Here is a 17,204-nt window from a genome sequence, read left to right on the forward strand (position 1 = left end):
AATTCTTTAAGATTCTAAAAGGCACAATTCTTCAGCTGAGACCCTTCCACCCCATAAATGAAGCTGCAGCTGCAGGCCAACCTTTGTGCAGCAGAGATGCAAAAACGAGGTGTTCTTTCAGATTTCCATTGCAACCTTAGGGCATAAGAGTAAAAAACAGAAAAATGACCTTGCTGTTGGCTGATTTTGTCACTACACCTTGTCAGACAGTAATTAAACATTCAATGGATGCAAGATGTGGGGGAACAGAATTCATTTGAAAGCTCTTTCTCATTCTTTTTGTACCAAGGGTGAGATGCTAAAGCTCAGGGTTGGTACCAAGAGACGTGATGCTGTTCATTGTGAGCAATATGCTCAAGTCCAGCTTGCAAACCTGGCAGCTGATTTTCCATCATTAGCACATTCTTGAGAGAAAAACAAACAAACAAACAAACAAACAAACAAAATCCCTGGCAGAAAAGGAATGAGAGGCAGGAAGAGCAGAATCTTTTTGTGGAGCTGACATCAAATGACCTCATGGCTGTGGTTCCCTTTGTCTCTCTCTTCTCGAGACAGCTATAAACAGCACCCAGATGATTTATACCCATAAAATGGAAATGTTATCATTAGCTGAGGGATGTACTTGGATGATCTAACAAAGCCATCAACGTGGCATTAACAAGAAATACCCTTTGGACTTAAAATGTTTACTACTATTCCTGCAAATGTATAGAATCTAGTGATTCACAGCTTCTATTTTGGAAGTTGTCTGCAACTGGGACAAGAATCACTGATAATTTCCCTGTAGCACCTTTTCTTCTTATTTTTTTTCCTCCAATACGCCCTGCAAGTTCCCAAAGCTGTGCCTATAAACCTGCAAAATCAAAAATGTGGGGAAAAAAAATTAAAAATAAATGCAATGTCTGCAAAGGGATCCCCTGCAGCCAAGTCTTCCCCAATCCACTAAGACCTAAGGTAAGGACTGCCAGTCCCTTTCTGTGTGGGGGCTTGATGTGGCACCTGGTGACACATGGTTTTGCCACCCAAAGTGAATTTCTCAGTGAACAAACATAAGCATCATAAATAATTATATTTATATAACATTTTGTACTGGCCTTTCTAATCCTTGTATTTGAGTGTTACAGATATAGATGTCATTTGCAATAATGACATTATTCAATATTGTTCCTCGATAATTTATTGAAAATTGAAATAATTCCTCAACCTGTTTTGGAAGGAGCAGTTTCTCTTTTTTAATAGGAGGAATAACAGCACCCATTCGAAGAGGACATTATTAGGGACCAAATCATAAATATTAATTTTTTTAAAGTGTAGGCCATTCCAGGATGCTTTCAAAACCCCACTCGCTCCACAAGGAGTTAATTCTCCCACGGATTTATCACCTTTCTGAAAGATTCTCTTGAGAAAGTTCCTGCTCTGACACTCTTCTGCTGTCTCCTCCCTTCTTTGTTCTCTTCCTTCTTTCTCCGATTACAGTTCCAAAAACAACACCCAATCTCCCGAGGTCAATGGTTAATATCCCCTGGGGTTTATATAGGCTCCAACAGCAGCTCCAGGCGTTCAGCACTGGGCCAGCTCCAGCACCATGGCTTTCTCCTGGCAGGCAGTGCTGGCCTGCAGGAAATATCTCATCATCGTCCTGGTGCCCCTCGTGTTCCTCCCTCTGCCTCTGGTGCTGCCTACCAAGGTAAGGAATCTTTAAAATCCACTTTGGAAGCCTCCACATCTCAGAGCTGCTCTTTTCAAGGTTCTTTCTCAGAGCACCTGCATCGACTGCTTGGAGATCTCTTTTCTCTCTTTTGGGGCAATATAAAAGCTGGATGAGCAGCTACATCTGTGATTGCATCTTCTAGAGGAACACTCAGTGAGATTTTGTGACTCTTGCTTTGCATCTGGCTGGTTTAGAAAAGGACTTTCTATGCTGGAGATTACTGGTGTGGACTAAGGCTCAATTTTAATCCCCCTTTTTGTTTTCTAGCAGTGTTCAGTCCCCATCTTCTTTTATTTTTTTTCCTTGTTTTCACTATTGCTTAGAAAAAGCATTCACAAGACATTCTGATGCATAAGAGAAAATAACATGCATTTCAGTCTTATTTCTGTAACAATCTCCCCAAACAAGGATTTTAAATTTAAAACACCAAGTTCTGGAAGACACCTGGCTCAGGGTTCCTTCAGGAAAAGTTGACTCAGGAGCTGCAGTGTCTGGGCAGGTATTTCTGGGGCATTGCTCATTTAAAGAGAGAGCTGTGAGCTGACAGACTCTCAGCCTTCTGCTGCCTCTTCGCTTTTCCTTGCACTCCCGACCTCTTCATGCAGAAAGATTTAATCTCTGGGCTCTTATTACAGCCCCAGCACCACGAAATGGCTTTTCCCAAACTGCCCCTCCTGTCACTTCTCCTTGGACACCAAGTCCTGACTCTTCCCTCTGGTCTCTGCCTCCCAATCCCTGCTGATTCCCAGTTTAGGCTCCTTCTCCAAGCTCCCTTCTCCACCTCTTGAACTCTTCCCTGCCTGTCCCAAAGCTCTGTCCTCCTCACAGCTGGTCAGGTGTGGCCTCTCATTCCCTCACTAGGTAAATAAAATAGTTTAAATTATTACTTAGGAGCTTACTAGGAAGGGGAAAAAAAAAAGAAGAAACACGCTTTTTTGCTGGTTAACTTTTCCATAGGCAAAGGAGTTAGTGAAGTGAAAAGAGATCAGGATCAGGAAAGTTCTGAGGAGACAGAGAGATTTTTTTTTTGTCCTGAGGCCACGAGTTCAAACTCACTTGCTGGAGGCATTGTTACATACAGTGAGTCCTTGGAGTTACCTGAGGAATGATTTGGCAGTCTTGGTTCAGTTCCTCTTTGAAAATGACTCCCTCTGGTTTCTATGCAGGCAGCAACAAGAGAAAAGTTGAAAACGTCCTGGATTTTTCCTCTTGTGACTTAAGGAAGCCTTCAGGAAGGGTTTTTTGGGGTTAAAAATGTGCACTGTGCCACTGCTGAGCAGGAAGAGCTGGTGCCTCTGCACACAGCAGAGTGAGCCAGCAGCTACAGGGTGGAATTTCACATTTTTTCTATTCTGTTGATCTATTAACCTGCCCTATAATGACATAGCACTGGACACTGCGCTATTATAATAGAGAGCAAAAATGCTAAAAATCTTGCTTAAAGGCAGATGAGTGTCTTACAGCATGGCTGACTTTGGGAAAACCCTTTTTCCAGCTTTTACTGGAAAAAGTAAATTTGTTTATCCACAGCAGGATGAAGACACTGGCACTGTGCCTATGAGATTCATCCCAAAGCTCTGCTAAGGTCTCTCAAAAGGCACCCATCTGTATCCTTCAGTAAAAGAAATGGAGAAAAAGGATTGCCAAAAGGGCAAATTGCTCTCAGTGATCAGTGGGATGGATAATCAAGGTTCTTAATGCTCTCGTTCAAAAATAAGGCTCAAAAAGGAATATTTTCATATCTTTGGGAATCCCTCAGATTTACTCCTTCAGCCTGGCTGCTTTGATAATTCACACCTAGCTTGCTGTCCTTTTCTTTCCTCTGGACTGCTCAGCTCCCTGCTCATCCTTTCCCCTCAGCAGCTCTGTGACCTCCACACCACGTTTGGAATTCCTCAGCGTGTTCCAAAGCGTCCCAAATTCAATCCTGCCACCCATTATTGCAGCTCCTTGGTTTAATCCTCTGAAATCCAGCCTCAAAAAGCATCACTACAGTTTCATTCATACTGTCCAGTGTATTTTAGTGGGTATCCTTTATCCAAGACCACACACCCATGGTTTTCTTCCTTTGGCTTTGGTGTCTCCCATAATTGTGCAGGTTCCAAAATGCAGAAGACACCAAAACCTCCTCTTGTTTTCTTTCTCAGCCCAACCAAATGCCACTGTTGTGACAGGTAATTTTGAATCTTTTCAGTGTACAGGGACTGACTTCCACATTTTTACCTGAAATTTGGAGTGGTTGCCCAAAGCAGAACCAAATCAAGGTTTTCTCAGAAAAACAGTGACATGAAGTAGGGGATCTCACTTTCCTCAAACAAACAAGACAAAGCCAGTGGAAGCTGAAATGATCTGTGACCAATCTGCCAGTGAGCCTTTCAAAGTCTCCACTAAGCTAAAAATCCAGTGAAAAGTTATAAAAGTATTTACAGTACAAGGAGTCCAGGCTGCTGACATGAGCTGTGCTTCACCTGGGCCATGACCTGGAGCCCGTGTGGGAACAGGTGGAGAAGCCTTGGCTGGATCAGTAACTAATTCTACAATTCAAGGACATCAAGGTGGAATATAACACCATCAGCACAATCAAGAAGCCTATTCAGTGATTGCCAATTCCTTATCATGAAAGGTCCAAAGTCATCCTTTTTCTCTGGAACTCTTTTTACCCCCACTGAAGGCCTCATCTTCTCCTCAGAGTTCTGACGAGATTGCTGCACAGTTTTGTCATTTGAGCAGGATCTGCACAGGTCAGGGGCTAGATGGGAGAGAAGCACAGGAAATAACCTTTTTTCTAATCCCTTTATCAGACAGTGAATGTAATTACGAGGCCTTGGCTGCTGGAAAAGCCCTGAGTTGGGTGTTCAGCGTGTTCTGACTGTGTGTCCCCTTCCCTGGCAGGAGGCACTATGTGGCTATGTGATCATAGTGATGGCACTTTTCTGGTGCACAGAAGCTCTGCCTTTGGCTGTCACAGCTCTCCTGCCCGTCCTGCTGTTCCCAATGATGAATATCATGGATTCAACAACAGTAAGAGATCTTGCTCCATGTATTAATTGCTCATCTGCCTTTATTCTGGGATTATTCACCAGCGTTATATTATCATCATAATTATAATTATATTACTGATAGTATTATTATTTTTTAAACTATATTATTTTTTTAATTCCCTGTCTTCTCCATGGGTTAGAACTTGCACGAGCCCAGAGTGAGCTCTGGGTGGAGCTGCTAATCTGAAATCACAGCAAATTCCCCGTTCAGCTGCAACCCAGGGTTACTCCCTGCTAATGCCTTTGGAATAAACTCCCTCAGAAAATGTCCCCTCTCTTGTGACTCTTCCGTCTCCCTTCTCCCACCTCACAGGTCTGTCAGGAGTACCTGAAGGACACCAACATGCTCTTTTTGGGGGGCCTGATGATGGCCATTGCCATCGAGAGCTGGAACCTGCACAAGCGAGTGGCTCTGAGGGTCCTGCTCATCACTGGAGTCAGGCCAGCCCTGTGAGTTCCAGGATCCCGTGGGATCGAGGATTTTAGGGCATTAGACCCCCAGCTCTGGTGGGAATCTGCAAATCTTGCCCTGCAAATGCTTTCCTGCAGCCCAAGGGAGTGCCTGAGCAAGCCTTGCAGATGGGAATCCTTTGAGGTGTTACACACCCTGGTGTGTCTTTTTCTTGTTTGTTTTTTGAATTCCAAAAGGCTTTTAAGTGGAGAAATAGCAACAAGAGAGTCAATTCTGTGAAGAGAAGGGTGCTGCCAGGCAGGGCCAGGAGCAAAGCTTTGGACAGCCAAGAAAAACCCCAGCTGGAGCACAGAAAACATGGACACTCTGCCTGCTGCTGGTTGCAAAGAGAAGAGAAAATATGAGGATGCTTGTTTGGAAAACAACAAAGGTTTTCCAGACTAGAACTTTCGGCTACATCACCCTGTTTAATCTGTCTCAGCTCATAAGAAGAGGGAATACTAAAGGAAATTACAAAGCAATAGAATAAAAATGCATGCAAGATAAACCCCTTTTCATCAGATATATAATCTACATCTCATCTAAAGAATAATTTTGAGACAAATAACAGAGTAATACCGAAACGAGGATTAGAATTTTAGATGAGTAAAAAGAGAATCTTAAATAATAGAGGTGGGATAAAATAACAAGAGGAAAAAAAAAAAGAGATCATCTTCCTTATGGCTTAAACTGATTGCCATTTGGGATCCAATTCAGCTTGCAATTCCTCTTCAAAATACATTATATTGCATTAACCTGTGTTATTGGAAATGTCTTCCTCAGAAGGATGTGGAATAAGCAGGGTCTGACTGGATAAACTGCTTGCTCCAAGCTGTCAGCTTCCACTTTCTTAGTCATAAGAATGTCAAAAAATTGGTTGAAAAAGAGAAGTTGCTGTTAAATCTTAACTCACAAAGTGGACCAGGGAGGGAGGAAACGCTGGGTGGGGGTTGCTGAGCATTTTCCAAACCAGCTGAGCCTTTTTAACAAAAATAAAGAACACGGCAGGGCTGAGTTGTGATGCAGCTTTTCCAAACCTTCTCCTTTCAGGCTCCTGATGGGTTTCATGGTGGTGACAGCCTTCCTGTCCATGTGGATCAGCAACACAGCCACCACTGCCATGATGCTCCCCATTGCACAGGCCGTGATGGAGCAGCTCAGCAGGTCAGAGGCCGAGTCTGGCCCCACTGGCCAAGGGTCTGAACACACCAACAAAGCCTTTGAGCTGCAGGAAAAGGCACCTGACACCTTCAAAGAACCAGAGGAAAAAGGTGAGTGGCTTGTGGGTGGTTTTTCCTTCAGGGGGATGGAGGATGACCTGGTGCTGTCTTCTCTCATATCAATTCCTGGTAAATTGTAAAAGAAGACTGTCCCCAAACATTCTGACTGCACCCCCAGCACTGATGAGGCTCTTCCATGAACCAGACAAAACCACCAGGAGCTGCTGACTTGGCTGAAGTTAAATCAAAAATACAAAGATATTATAACTATAAATAAACCAACAGAAAGTACAAATTCTCCACTAGGGGAAGCCTTTACATCAGGCTTGCTATTTCCCTGCATATTTACATCAGTTCAATTATTATCTGTTCAATTATTACTGTGTAACTTAGCATATAATAGTGAATTCCCAAAGGAAAATTTCTGGCCTATTTCCAGCTGGAAGGTTAGGGATTAAAATGATCTTTTTAATCCAAAGGTAGACAGTCAAACAACAATATCTCTTTACCAGCTGTCTTGCCCTCCTCCCCATTTTTGAGGTGATTCCTGTGTTTCTGAACATAAATCTCAGTGGCAGCAGGCAGGTGCTGGTGCAGAAAATGTTACCTTCAGCCCAGCTCCTCTAATTCTTTATAATTCCCTGAATTCTTGCCTCACTCCCCTCCAGACATCACCCTCATTCACAAGGAAATGTCAGCAGCAGGTTCAAACTTTATCACACGTTTCAAACTCCCCTCTGAAAAGCTGCTCTGTGTCAAGACAACCAGTGGAAATGGGCAGAAGATCAAAAAATTGACAATGCCAGCCTTAAAACGAGGAACTTCAGTTCCTTCAGCTTTGAATCCATTGTGTTCTAGCCTTGAAATATTCAATTACACAGGTCCAAGGCCTTTTCCTTTCCAATATAGCTCCTGCATCTCTTTTGTTCCTTGGGATCTAGGTAATTCTCATGTGCTGACAGTTGAGGAAGAGACAAATCGAGACGAAATTGAGAAGAAACACAAGAGTCTCTCCAAGGGAATGTCCCTCTGTATTTGTTACTCGTCCAGCATTGGAGGGATCGCCACTCTGACTGGGACAACACCAAACCTGGTGCTGCAAGGACAAGTGAATGAGTAAGTCTGGGATTCCACACCCACCAAACTGCAGCATTCTGCCCCAGCTGACTCCCAGGCAGCACAGAGAAGGAAAATATCAGTTTGATCCCTTTCCTGGGCAGTGAGCTTCTGTTCCTTAACGGGCCCCACAGAACCTCCCCCTTTCTGACTCATTAATGTGATAAACGCCAATCACTCGCTTTTTTTAAATTTATGAAAATTTAATAAAGAATAAAAATTGGTTACAAAAATATTAATACAATAATAAAAGTTTAAAAAGTTTTCAGAGACAGGACAAATAATGAGACAATAAAAGCAAAGAAGGTAGCCTGGGCCACCCAAGACCCCCCCTTCCAGACAAAGGCTAGAGGGAGAAGGGCCCAGAACAAAGAGAAGTCTTCTTTTTTAAGCCTTCAGTTGATGACTATTCATATCTTACGTAAAACGAGTAATTTTCAGCTGTTTCTTGTCACAAAAGCTTTCTGTTAATTAAAAGAATGCATGAGAGCATACGTCCTTGAGAAAGTTAGGTTCTGTGGATAAGAGGCCATAAATTCTTCTTCACTAGAAGGTTTAGGGGCCTCTGTAAGGTTTAGGGGCCTCTGTGAATGTTATCTCTCTGCTGAGGAATTTTTCTTCTTGAGCAAAAAAATATAACACACATACACAGCTTCTATTGTACTATAACTTATTGTTAATTACAAAACTACATTCACTACATTATTCTAATGTCAATATAGTATAACATTTCTATCTATCAGATTACATATAGTAAATATCTGCGTAGAGCCACACATACAATATGCCTTTTTCACATTAATGAGGGACAGAAGAGAGTGGGGGAATTTTGGATGCTAACAGCCACCTGCATTTTCCAGCATCTACCCAGACAACGGTGGCATCATCAACTTTGCCTCCTGGTTCTCCTTTGCCTTCCCCACCATGCTGGTGCTGCTGATCTTGGCGTGGTTTTGGCTGCAGATCCTGTACCTGGGCTTCAAGTGAGTACCCCTGAGCCCCTGCAGTCCAGCTGGGGCTCTGGTCGAGGGCTTGTTTAACACCAGTGACCTTTTTGTGGATGAAAAAAACCCCTCAGCAGGTGACAAAGCCCTGGCACACGACAGAGACCAGAACAGCACACTGGGTGCCTGTTAAAATTCTGCACATTTTTCTTGGAGGGCTCTGATCAAAGCCCAGCTAAATGTGCTCTGTGGATGAGAATGGGCAGCTCTAAGTGCACCTGACCTGTTCTGCAGCATTGCTGTCGTGTCCTAGGAGATTGCTGTGCTCCAAAGCAGGACACTGATTCCTGCAGAGGGCTGGGAAATGCCTTTGTGACCAGGGTTGTTCCAGACCTAGAGGATTTATTCTGTGCTAGTTCTGGTGCAGATCACACCAACCTGCATTGCCTGTCTAATACTCAGCTTATCCTGTTTTATCATGTATTATCCCAACTTCCCTTATTTTACATGGAAAGGGTGCTGTAACACCTGAAATGGTATTTTCACCTTCAATTCCCTCCTTTAAAATTCTCATTTTCTGTTGTTTTAAAAAGCTTGGCCGCTCTTTACTTCTTAGGGATCACACAGCCTTGTCCATCACATTCACATTGTCCTGGTCTAGTGGAAGGTGTCCCTGCCCATGCCAGGAAGTTGGAATGAAATGGAATTTAGAGTCTCTTCCAACACAAACCATTCTGTGATTTGTAATTTTTTTTTCCTCACGTGCCCAGATATCTCACTTCTTTACATTTAAATAATGAGCTTTTATGAGCAGGAAGCTTTTTTCTGAACATCTTGTCAGGACATGCAGCTCCTACTCACCATGCTTGTAAATCATAATATATTCAATTTCAATAGTCATATATAAATACATTATGATTAAATATAAAATTTAGATTCTTAACTCTCAGATTCGCTGGCAAATTCCTCTTGACATTTCTCATCCATTTTCTTCCAGTTTTAAGAAGAATTTTGGTTGTGGTGCCAGCCCTGCTGCCAAGGCTAAGGAGCAGCAGGCCTATGAAATCATCAAGGAGGAGAGCAAGAAACTGGGCAAAATGAAATTTGCAGAAATAGAAGTTTCCATCCTCTTCATTCTCCTGGTGGTTCTGTGGTTTACGAGAGAACCTGGGTTCATCCCAGGCTGGGCAACAGTTCTCTTCAACAAAGATAACACAAGGTAGTGCCCCTTCTCCTCCTCACTTCGAATAAAAATGAACTAGGCTGCATTTTATGTTTTATGTTATTTTTAGCTGACTGAACACCTGACTGCTCTATTGCAGCTATGTCACCGATGCTACAGTCGCCCTCTTCATTTCAATTTTGCTCTTCATCCTCCCTTCTGGCATTTCCAGCCAGGACACAGATGAAGAGCAAACAGGTGAGTCACTGAAGCACCAAAAAACCAATTGTCTGCACAGGTATGTGGGGAAATTTTCACATGTTCTATCCACAAAGGAAATTTCAAATATTAACTAACACTTCAAGCTGCTCTTCCAGCTGCGTGCTGTAGGTTTGGCAAAGCACACATCACATAAAATCACTCTCTGTTTCTCATCATTTAACTAATTAGGAAATGATTAGCACGGATCCCAGCAGAGCTCCTGCCCCTGTTACACCCATTTGTAAAGGATTCCGAGCTGGGACCCTCAGGAGGGAGCACAGGACTGAACAGAAACACCCTGAGTTGTTCCACACCTTTAACTCACCCTTCCTGCCTCTTACTGTGCCTCTTGGAGCAGCCACAGATCCTTCATTAGAGCTTTTGCAAGTCAACTTTTAAAACTTTTTTGTTGCTGCTGCTCCCAGCGTTTGCTTCAGGGGATAATTCCAGAGTTCGCTGACAGCAGGGATTCCTCCAGACCAAACTCACCCCTCACCAAGGAGTCCTCATTTCTTTGGGGATGGTAAGAATAATTTAAAAATCTCTTTCTCACAAAAATCTCTTTTGGCTTCCAGGGGGCAGAGCGAAGTTCCGGGCGCCCCCAGCCCTCCTGGACTGGAGGGTGATTCAGGAGAAGATGCCGTGGAACATCGTGTTCCTGCTGGGAGGCGGCTTCGCCCTGGCCAAGGGCAGTGAGGTAACATCCCTCGGCTCACCTGCGAGTTCTGCCTCTCCCTGGGTGGTTTCTCTTCCCTCCTGCCCTCCCAGGACACAAGAGGGCACACTGGGAGCATCCAACGCTCCTTTCTCCATCCTTGGAGCATCCAACGCTCCTTTCTCCATCCTCGGAACATCCAAAGCTCCTTTCTCCATCCTCAGAGCATCCAACTCTCCTTTCTCCATTCTTGGAGCATCCAACTCTCCTTTCTCCATCCTTGGAGCATCCAACGCTCCTTTCTCCATCCTTGGAGCATCCAACGCTCCTTTCTCCATCCTTGGAGCATCCAACGCTTCTTTCTCCATCCTTGGAGCATCCAACGCTGCTTTCTCCATCCTTGGAGCATCCAACGCTGCTTTCTCCATCCTTGGAGCATCCAAAGCTCCTTTCTCCATCCTCAGAGCATCCAACGCTCCTTTCTCCATCCTTGGAGCATCCAAAGCTCCTTTCTCCATCCTTGGAGCCCTGGGACCAGGACAAATCCTTGCTGTTCCCCCTGCCATGGCCAGGGCAGCACAATGAGCTGTGTTTCTAGCAAAGAGGCAGATTAAGACACTGCCCCAACGAACTAAAGATTATTTTTAAAATAAAATGTAATTGGTGCTGCCAGTATGAGGAGATGATTTACCCAGGAGGGGTCTCCAAAGTGTTTCAAAGCAAGGATTTATGGAAATTGGATTTAAATCAAACTATTAGAAGAAAAATGTTAAGAGCTTGCTAGAGAAACTTCAGGAGCAGGCAAAAAACATCTGCAGGAATGAGTCCAGTGCTACACATTATTTTTCAGTAATGATTTAAGGGATGGAACTGACAATCCATTTATTAAATCTATAGACAACAAAGAAACTCTAAAAGGCTTCAAGTGCCTAGAAATACTAGGTTAGAATTCAAAGATCAAAATTAAAATGGAAAAGTATATGTTTGGAAAAGGAAATATTTAAGAAATCACTTTAATTTATCCTAGAATAAATAACCAAATAGTTAAAAGTTGCTGCAGAAAGCCCAGAATGACAGGGAGGATGCTGTCACTTCCCAGTGACTGACAAGGGTGTGAAAAGCTTCAGACAGTTATCAAGATCTCAGGCAATGTGATGAAATGACTTTAAATCACTACAGCATCTGAGAAGACAGATATAAAAATATTTTAGGAAATTAATTCAAATACTTCGCTTACATTAAAGAAAAAGTACCTCAAATATTGATCACGCTCAAGTCACAATCTGAAAAGAGAAATAATTATTTGCTGTCAGTAATGCACTATGAATGCAGGATCTCCTACTTTCCAGTTCCTTGGATGAGGAATAATGGGGTTTTTTTGTGTAATATATTGAACAATGCTGTCTGTGAGCCCTGGCTGTGTCTCTCTGCTGACAGCAGCTTGCGTGAGACCTGCTCTGAGAAGAGAGGGAATTCTCAGAGAATTTTGTGCCAGAGAGCTGGCACAAAAACTACAACAAAAAAACTACAAAAACTACAACAGGGCAGTGGTGGGGCTCTTCCCTGTCCAGCCTGGCACCCTGTTTGCTTTTGCAGGAGTCTGGTCTGTCGGAGTGGCTGGGCACCAAGCTGACCCCTCTGCAGAGCATCCCTCACCCGGCCATCGCCTTCCTGCTGTGCCTGCTCATCGCCACCTTCACCGAGTGCACCAGCAACGTGGCCACCACCACGCTCTTCCTCCCCATCCTGGCCTCAATGGTGAGCCCCAGCCTTTCAAAATATTCTCATGAGGACGGGTTGTAGCTCCTCAGTTGTCAAAATTAACTGGCTGGCAAAGCAGGGGTTCCTGTATCCCATCAGGGGTGTGAAATGAAAATCTGTGTGTGCCTATACGAACACACACCGTGCTCGGTTCAACCTTTCTAAAATCATTGCTGGTGAAAAGCAAGGGGATTAAACTTGCTGGCAAATGAAGACTTTGCCTTCTGGTCTAAACATGAGGTCAATGCCAGCTGTACTTGTTTTTTCCAATTTGTTCTGCACGGAGACAGCAGCAGCAGCATTTCCTTGCCTGCAACATTCCCTGCCTGCATTTCACCCCCACCTCTGGCCTTCCAGAAGTCTCTGAAGGTGAAAGCATGACCCAATTCAGATTTCTGCATTTCCACAGGGGGTTCCTGTTGCTGGAGTAGACAGTGTTCTAAACAGCCAACCCCTAAACCAAAGCTCTCACCTTCAGAGCTTCACCTGCCTCCCCTGATAGTTTAATTTTGTTTTTAACCAGTTTGAAGCCAGGGCTTGGAGCTGTATATAAGCATTATTTATCCATTTATACAGCAGCAAAAGCCCTGACCACAAAATCAATTCTTGCATTTGCTGCATAAAGATGCTGGAAGTGTCCAAAGCAGCACCAAAATATGAGTGGCTGCAGTGTCTGGGGAAGAATGAGGGTTCTGACGTGGACAAATACAATCAGATTTCTGCCAGGAGGTTCCTGTGCATTTCTGGGTATCAAACCCATCATCTCTGCTCTCTTTTTGTGCACAGGCTGAAGCAATTTGCCTCAACCCTCTCTATGTCATGCTGCCCTGCACACTCTCTGCATCGCTGGCCTTCATGCTCCCGGTGGCAACTCCTCCCAATGCCATTGTCTTCTCCTATGGACAGCTCAGGGTTATTGATATGGTGAGAATAAAAACCAAACAACACTTTATTTCCAGAATTTTCACCCCTAGGTTTGATCTTTTCCTTTTCCTAATGCTGGTTCTGCTTAGGGGAGGGTTGGAAAAGTCAGCATGTCCAGATTCTGTCAAGAGGAAAGAAGACGTGTGTGCATTAATAAATGTCTCTACTACACTCTGAGAATCTTATAAAGGTGCTAAGGGGCTCTTAAAGAACAGCCAGGGCCTCTTGAAGATTTTATAACAAGAGTTGTCAATGTCTAACTGCTTGAAAAACCCAAATGTAGAGCATGAGGGTGTCAAAGAGCCCTGTCACCATGAGAGTGTCAAAGAGCCCTGTCACCTGGGCAGCCCTTCTGCCTGGCACCCCTCACTGGGTGTCCTGATCCTCAAGAAATCACTAAAGATGCAAGGACAGCAGTGCCACGTCTCTTGATAACTTCCCTAACTTATAATTGATCCAAGAAGAAACCCAAAGTAACATTAGAGAGAAATACCAGGTCAGAGGAGAGGTGGATTAAAAGGATTTCAGGACTTCTAGTTTTAAGAATTTTATCCAATGGAAACCATTCCCTTTATAGAAATTATATTTGTGATCACAACCAACTTAAATATAACTTGGTGGAGGGGTGAAAAGAACACCAAAAATTAAAACCTAACTATGAGGGAAGGGAAAAAGTGCTCAGGGCTGCTAACAACACTTCTCTTTTATCATTCTAGGCCAAAGCTGGGTTTGTACTCAACATTCTGGGAGTTCTGACCATAACTCTGGCCATCAACACCTGGGCTTCATCCTTGTTCCAGCTGCAAACGTTCCCATCGTGGGCAAACAGGACAGGGACCTGCCTGTGACCTGGGGAGGAGGCAGAGCAGGACTCCTCCTCCAGAGCTGCGAGGGGAGCAGCACCATCACCCCCAGGGGCACAAAGAGACTTTAGAGAAAAGCCTGTTCTGGGGGAAAGGACAAGTAAAATCCTCCCACTGACAGCAGCAGTGAAATTGCCCGGTGGCTGCTGAGTTTTGCCACCCCAGCAGGAGGACGAGGTGACTTTTGGCTTTCCAGCCCTCCCACCTTTAGATTTCCTGCCTCTGCAGGGGTTTTCCCCCAGTGCTTTTCCAGTAAGTCTGAAACCTGTAGTAAGACAAAAAAGGGAGAGGTGTGAGCACAGAAAAGGAAGGAGAGAGACTCTGAGTTCCTCTGTGCTGTCACAGCTCTCCACTGTATATGTGTAAATGTTCAAGGTGTACATGATTATTATATACTCTGTGGGCACTGACAGCAAGCTGTGTGTTGTGTGATCACAGAAGAATCACTGTCAGCCCATCCCATATTTATTTGCAATCCTTTTTTTAGGAATGTAAAAGATTATTTTTCTCCCAGAACACCCACCCCGCTGTTATTTATGTCAGATTACAGCCTGCAAGTTCATAATAAGATATTTCCTTGAAAAGGAGAGAATCCCTGTGTCCTAAAATATATATGATTGAATTAAAGATTTTTTTTTTAATGTACCCCTGTGTCCTGGAGTTTATTTCTGTCTGCTTCTGTCTTCCAGGTATCAACTGCTTGTCCATGACACTTGCAATAAAGATACTTACAATACCTTTAGGTAATCAGAGAAATCAGCATAGTTGATTTTCTCTTATCTTTAAAGTAGCAATTATGTCGTTGTTATTATTACTCAGTCAAATTTTCTTGGAAGGTCCAGCCCAAGATTTTCCTTTTTAAAAGCCTGTTATGTAACCCTGTTACATATCTAATGCCTGCTCTGCTGGAGCTGGCTTTCAGTACTGAAAGTAGCAGATAAATTCCTAATGACCAAACTGACAACCAGCCAAAGGCACTTTGCCAAGACAATCTCTTGGTGCCATAAACGAGGTTGGGTTCAGACAGAGCAGTTCCTCAGTGTGTGCCCCTGAAGTTTGCTCTGAAACCTTTGTTCTGTTGTCACCTGCTTAAATTTTGCACAAAGCACATTTCTGAAATCCCGCTCTGGTGGGATCTCCATCCTGGTTCCATGAGAGAGAAAATGAGGGAATTTCACTCTAAGATTGTATGTTCTCCTCAAAAATCTTTCTTTTTTCTTTCTCTGCCCTAATTATTCAGAGATGAGGACAGTGTGCATTGTCATTTTGGTTCATAAAATGCCCGAATTCATTGACTTGCAGCTTTTTTTTTGTCCCAGTTTCAAATACCCAGCTTATTCTGGTGTCTGCTGGTCATTGACTCCTCAGCCCTGCTGGTTCCAGTGGCTGTGGAAATCACTGTCTTGGGAAGAACAGCCTGGTGTTAATCCCCCTGTGGCTTTGACAGAGTTTTAATTTGAAGTGAGATAGAGATCCAGCAGAATATCCACAGCTCTGAAGGAAAGGCATTTATTCTCTGTTGCTAATGAGCTCCTGGGTAACAGATTTCAATCACTTAATGACTTGCTCAGGTCACTGCCACACCACTCTCCTTTCCCTTTGCTTTTCCCTCCATCAAATAACATCCAGATCTCCCCAAATATTTTCATTATCTTGCTCACCCTCTGTCTGAGGACTCAAAAATGACAAACTGGAGCAGATGATTTGCTGAGAGCCTCTCCCTTCTCCCTCCCTTTGTCTCCAGCATCAGGGCAGTGTGCTCTGCTTTTGTTTGCTTTTTGTTTTCTTTGAAATACTCTCTCAGACTTTACATGTGCTCTGAAATTACTGCTTAGCTAAGCAGGAAAGGTGGAATTCTTATAACATCTCCCGTCAGCCTCCCCCTTCCAGCCCTTTTAAACCTGTGTTATGGTTCTTTGAAGTCTTTTTCTATTAGTCTACATTATTCAGAGGCTGTGGTGTGCATAAAGTACCTGCAGGAGCACAGGTGCAATCTTTATGCCAATCTCAAGAAGAAAGGAGGGAGACATCAAGTAGCACAGAGTGTCGTGGGGCCAAGGCATTAATGCTGCGTGTTCCACCTTCATTAACGTGGGTGAGTACAGATTTACCAGGGAATATCTGCAGTGGAAAGTGCTCAGAGGGTGTAAAAATGCCCAAATTCCAGAAAAAAAATAGGGGTGAAAATCTGGAAGAGGAGAAGAGAAAGAGAAGAGGAAGAGAAGAGGAAGAGAAGAGGAAGAGAAGAGGAAGAGAAGAGGAAGAGAAGAGGAAGAGAAGAGAAGTAGAGGAAGAGAAGAGGAAGAGAAGAGGAAGAGAAGAGGAAGAGAAGAGGAAGAGAAGAGGAAGAGAAGAGGAAGAGAAGAGGAAGAGAAGAGGAAGAGAAGAGGAAGAGAAGAGGAAGAGAAGAGGAAGAGAAGAAGAGAGAGAAGAGGAAGAGAAGGAAGAGGAAGAGAAGAGGAAGAGAAGAGGAAGAGAAGAGGAAGAGAAGAGAAGAGAAGAGGAAGAGAAGAGGAAGAGAAGAGAGAGGAAGAGAAGAGAAGAGAAGAGAAGAGGAAGAGAAGAGGAAGAGAAGAGGAAGAGAAGAGGAAGAGAAGAGGAAGAGAAGAGGAAGAGAAGAGGAAGAGAAGAGGAAGAGAAGAGGAAGAGAAGAGGAAGAGAAGAGGAAGAGAAGAGGAAGAGAAGAGGAAGAGAAGAGGAAGAGAAGAGGAAGAGAAGAGGAAGAGAAGAGGAAGAGAAGAGGAAGAGAAGAGGAAGAGAAGAGGAAGAGAAGAGGAAGAGAAGAGGAAGAGAAGAGGAGAGAAGAGGAAGAGAAGAGGAAGAGAAGAGGAAGAGAAGAGGAAGAGAAGAGGAAGAGAAGAGGAAGAGAAGAGGAAGAGAAGAGGAAGAGAAGAGGATGAGAAGAGGAAGAGAAGAGGGAAGAGAAGAGGAAGAGAAGAGGAAGAGAAGAGGAAGGAAGAGGAAGAGAAGAGGAAGAGAAGAGGAAGAGAAGAGAAGAGAAGAGAAGAGAAGAGAAGAGAAGAGAAGAGAAGAGAAGAGAAGAGAAGAGAAGAGAAGAGAAGAGAAGAGAAGAGAAGAGAAGAGAAGAGAAGAGA

General features: G+C 43.8%; 1 protein-coding gene across 1 annotated transcript; it reads left to right on the plus strand.

Moving 5' to 3' along the window:
• The first annotated feature begins 1,528 nt into the window (after window positions 1–1,528).
• SLC13A2 (solute carrier family 13 member 2) lies at window positions 1,529–14,754 on the plus strand. Its single transcript, XM_063402621.1, has 12 exons — window positions 1,529–1,687; window positions 4,604–4,732; window positions 5,066–5,202; window positions 6,254–6,474; window positions 7,365–7,539; window positions 8,400–8,522; window positions 9,481–9,702; window positions 9,806–9,903; window positions 10,482–10,603; window positions 12,158–12,319; window positions 13,109–13,246; window positions 13,963–14,754. The coding sequence occupies exons 1-12, from the start codon at window positions 1,586–1,588 to the stop codon at window positions 14,092–14,094; spliced, it is 1,761 nt and encodes a 586-aa protein (XP_063258691.1). The 5' UTR covers window positions 1,529–1,585; the 3' UTR covers window positions 14,095–14,754.
• The last annotated feature ends 2,450 nt before the right edge of the window (window positions 14,755–17,204 follow it).

Source organism: Prinia subflava, chromosome 8 (assembly GCF_021018805.1).
Source record: "Prinia subflava isolate CZ2003 ecotype Zambia chromosome 8, Cam_Psub_1.2, whole genome shotgun sequence".
NCBI lineage: Eukaryota > Metazoa > Chordata > Aves > Passeriformes > Cisticolidae > Prinia > Prinia subflava.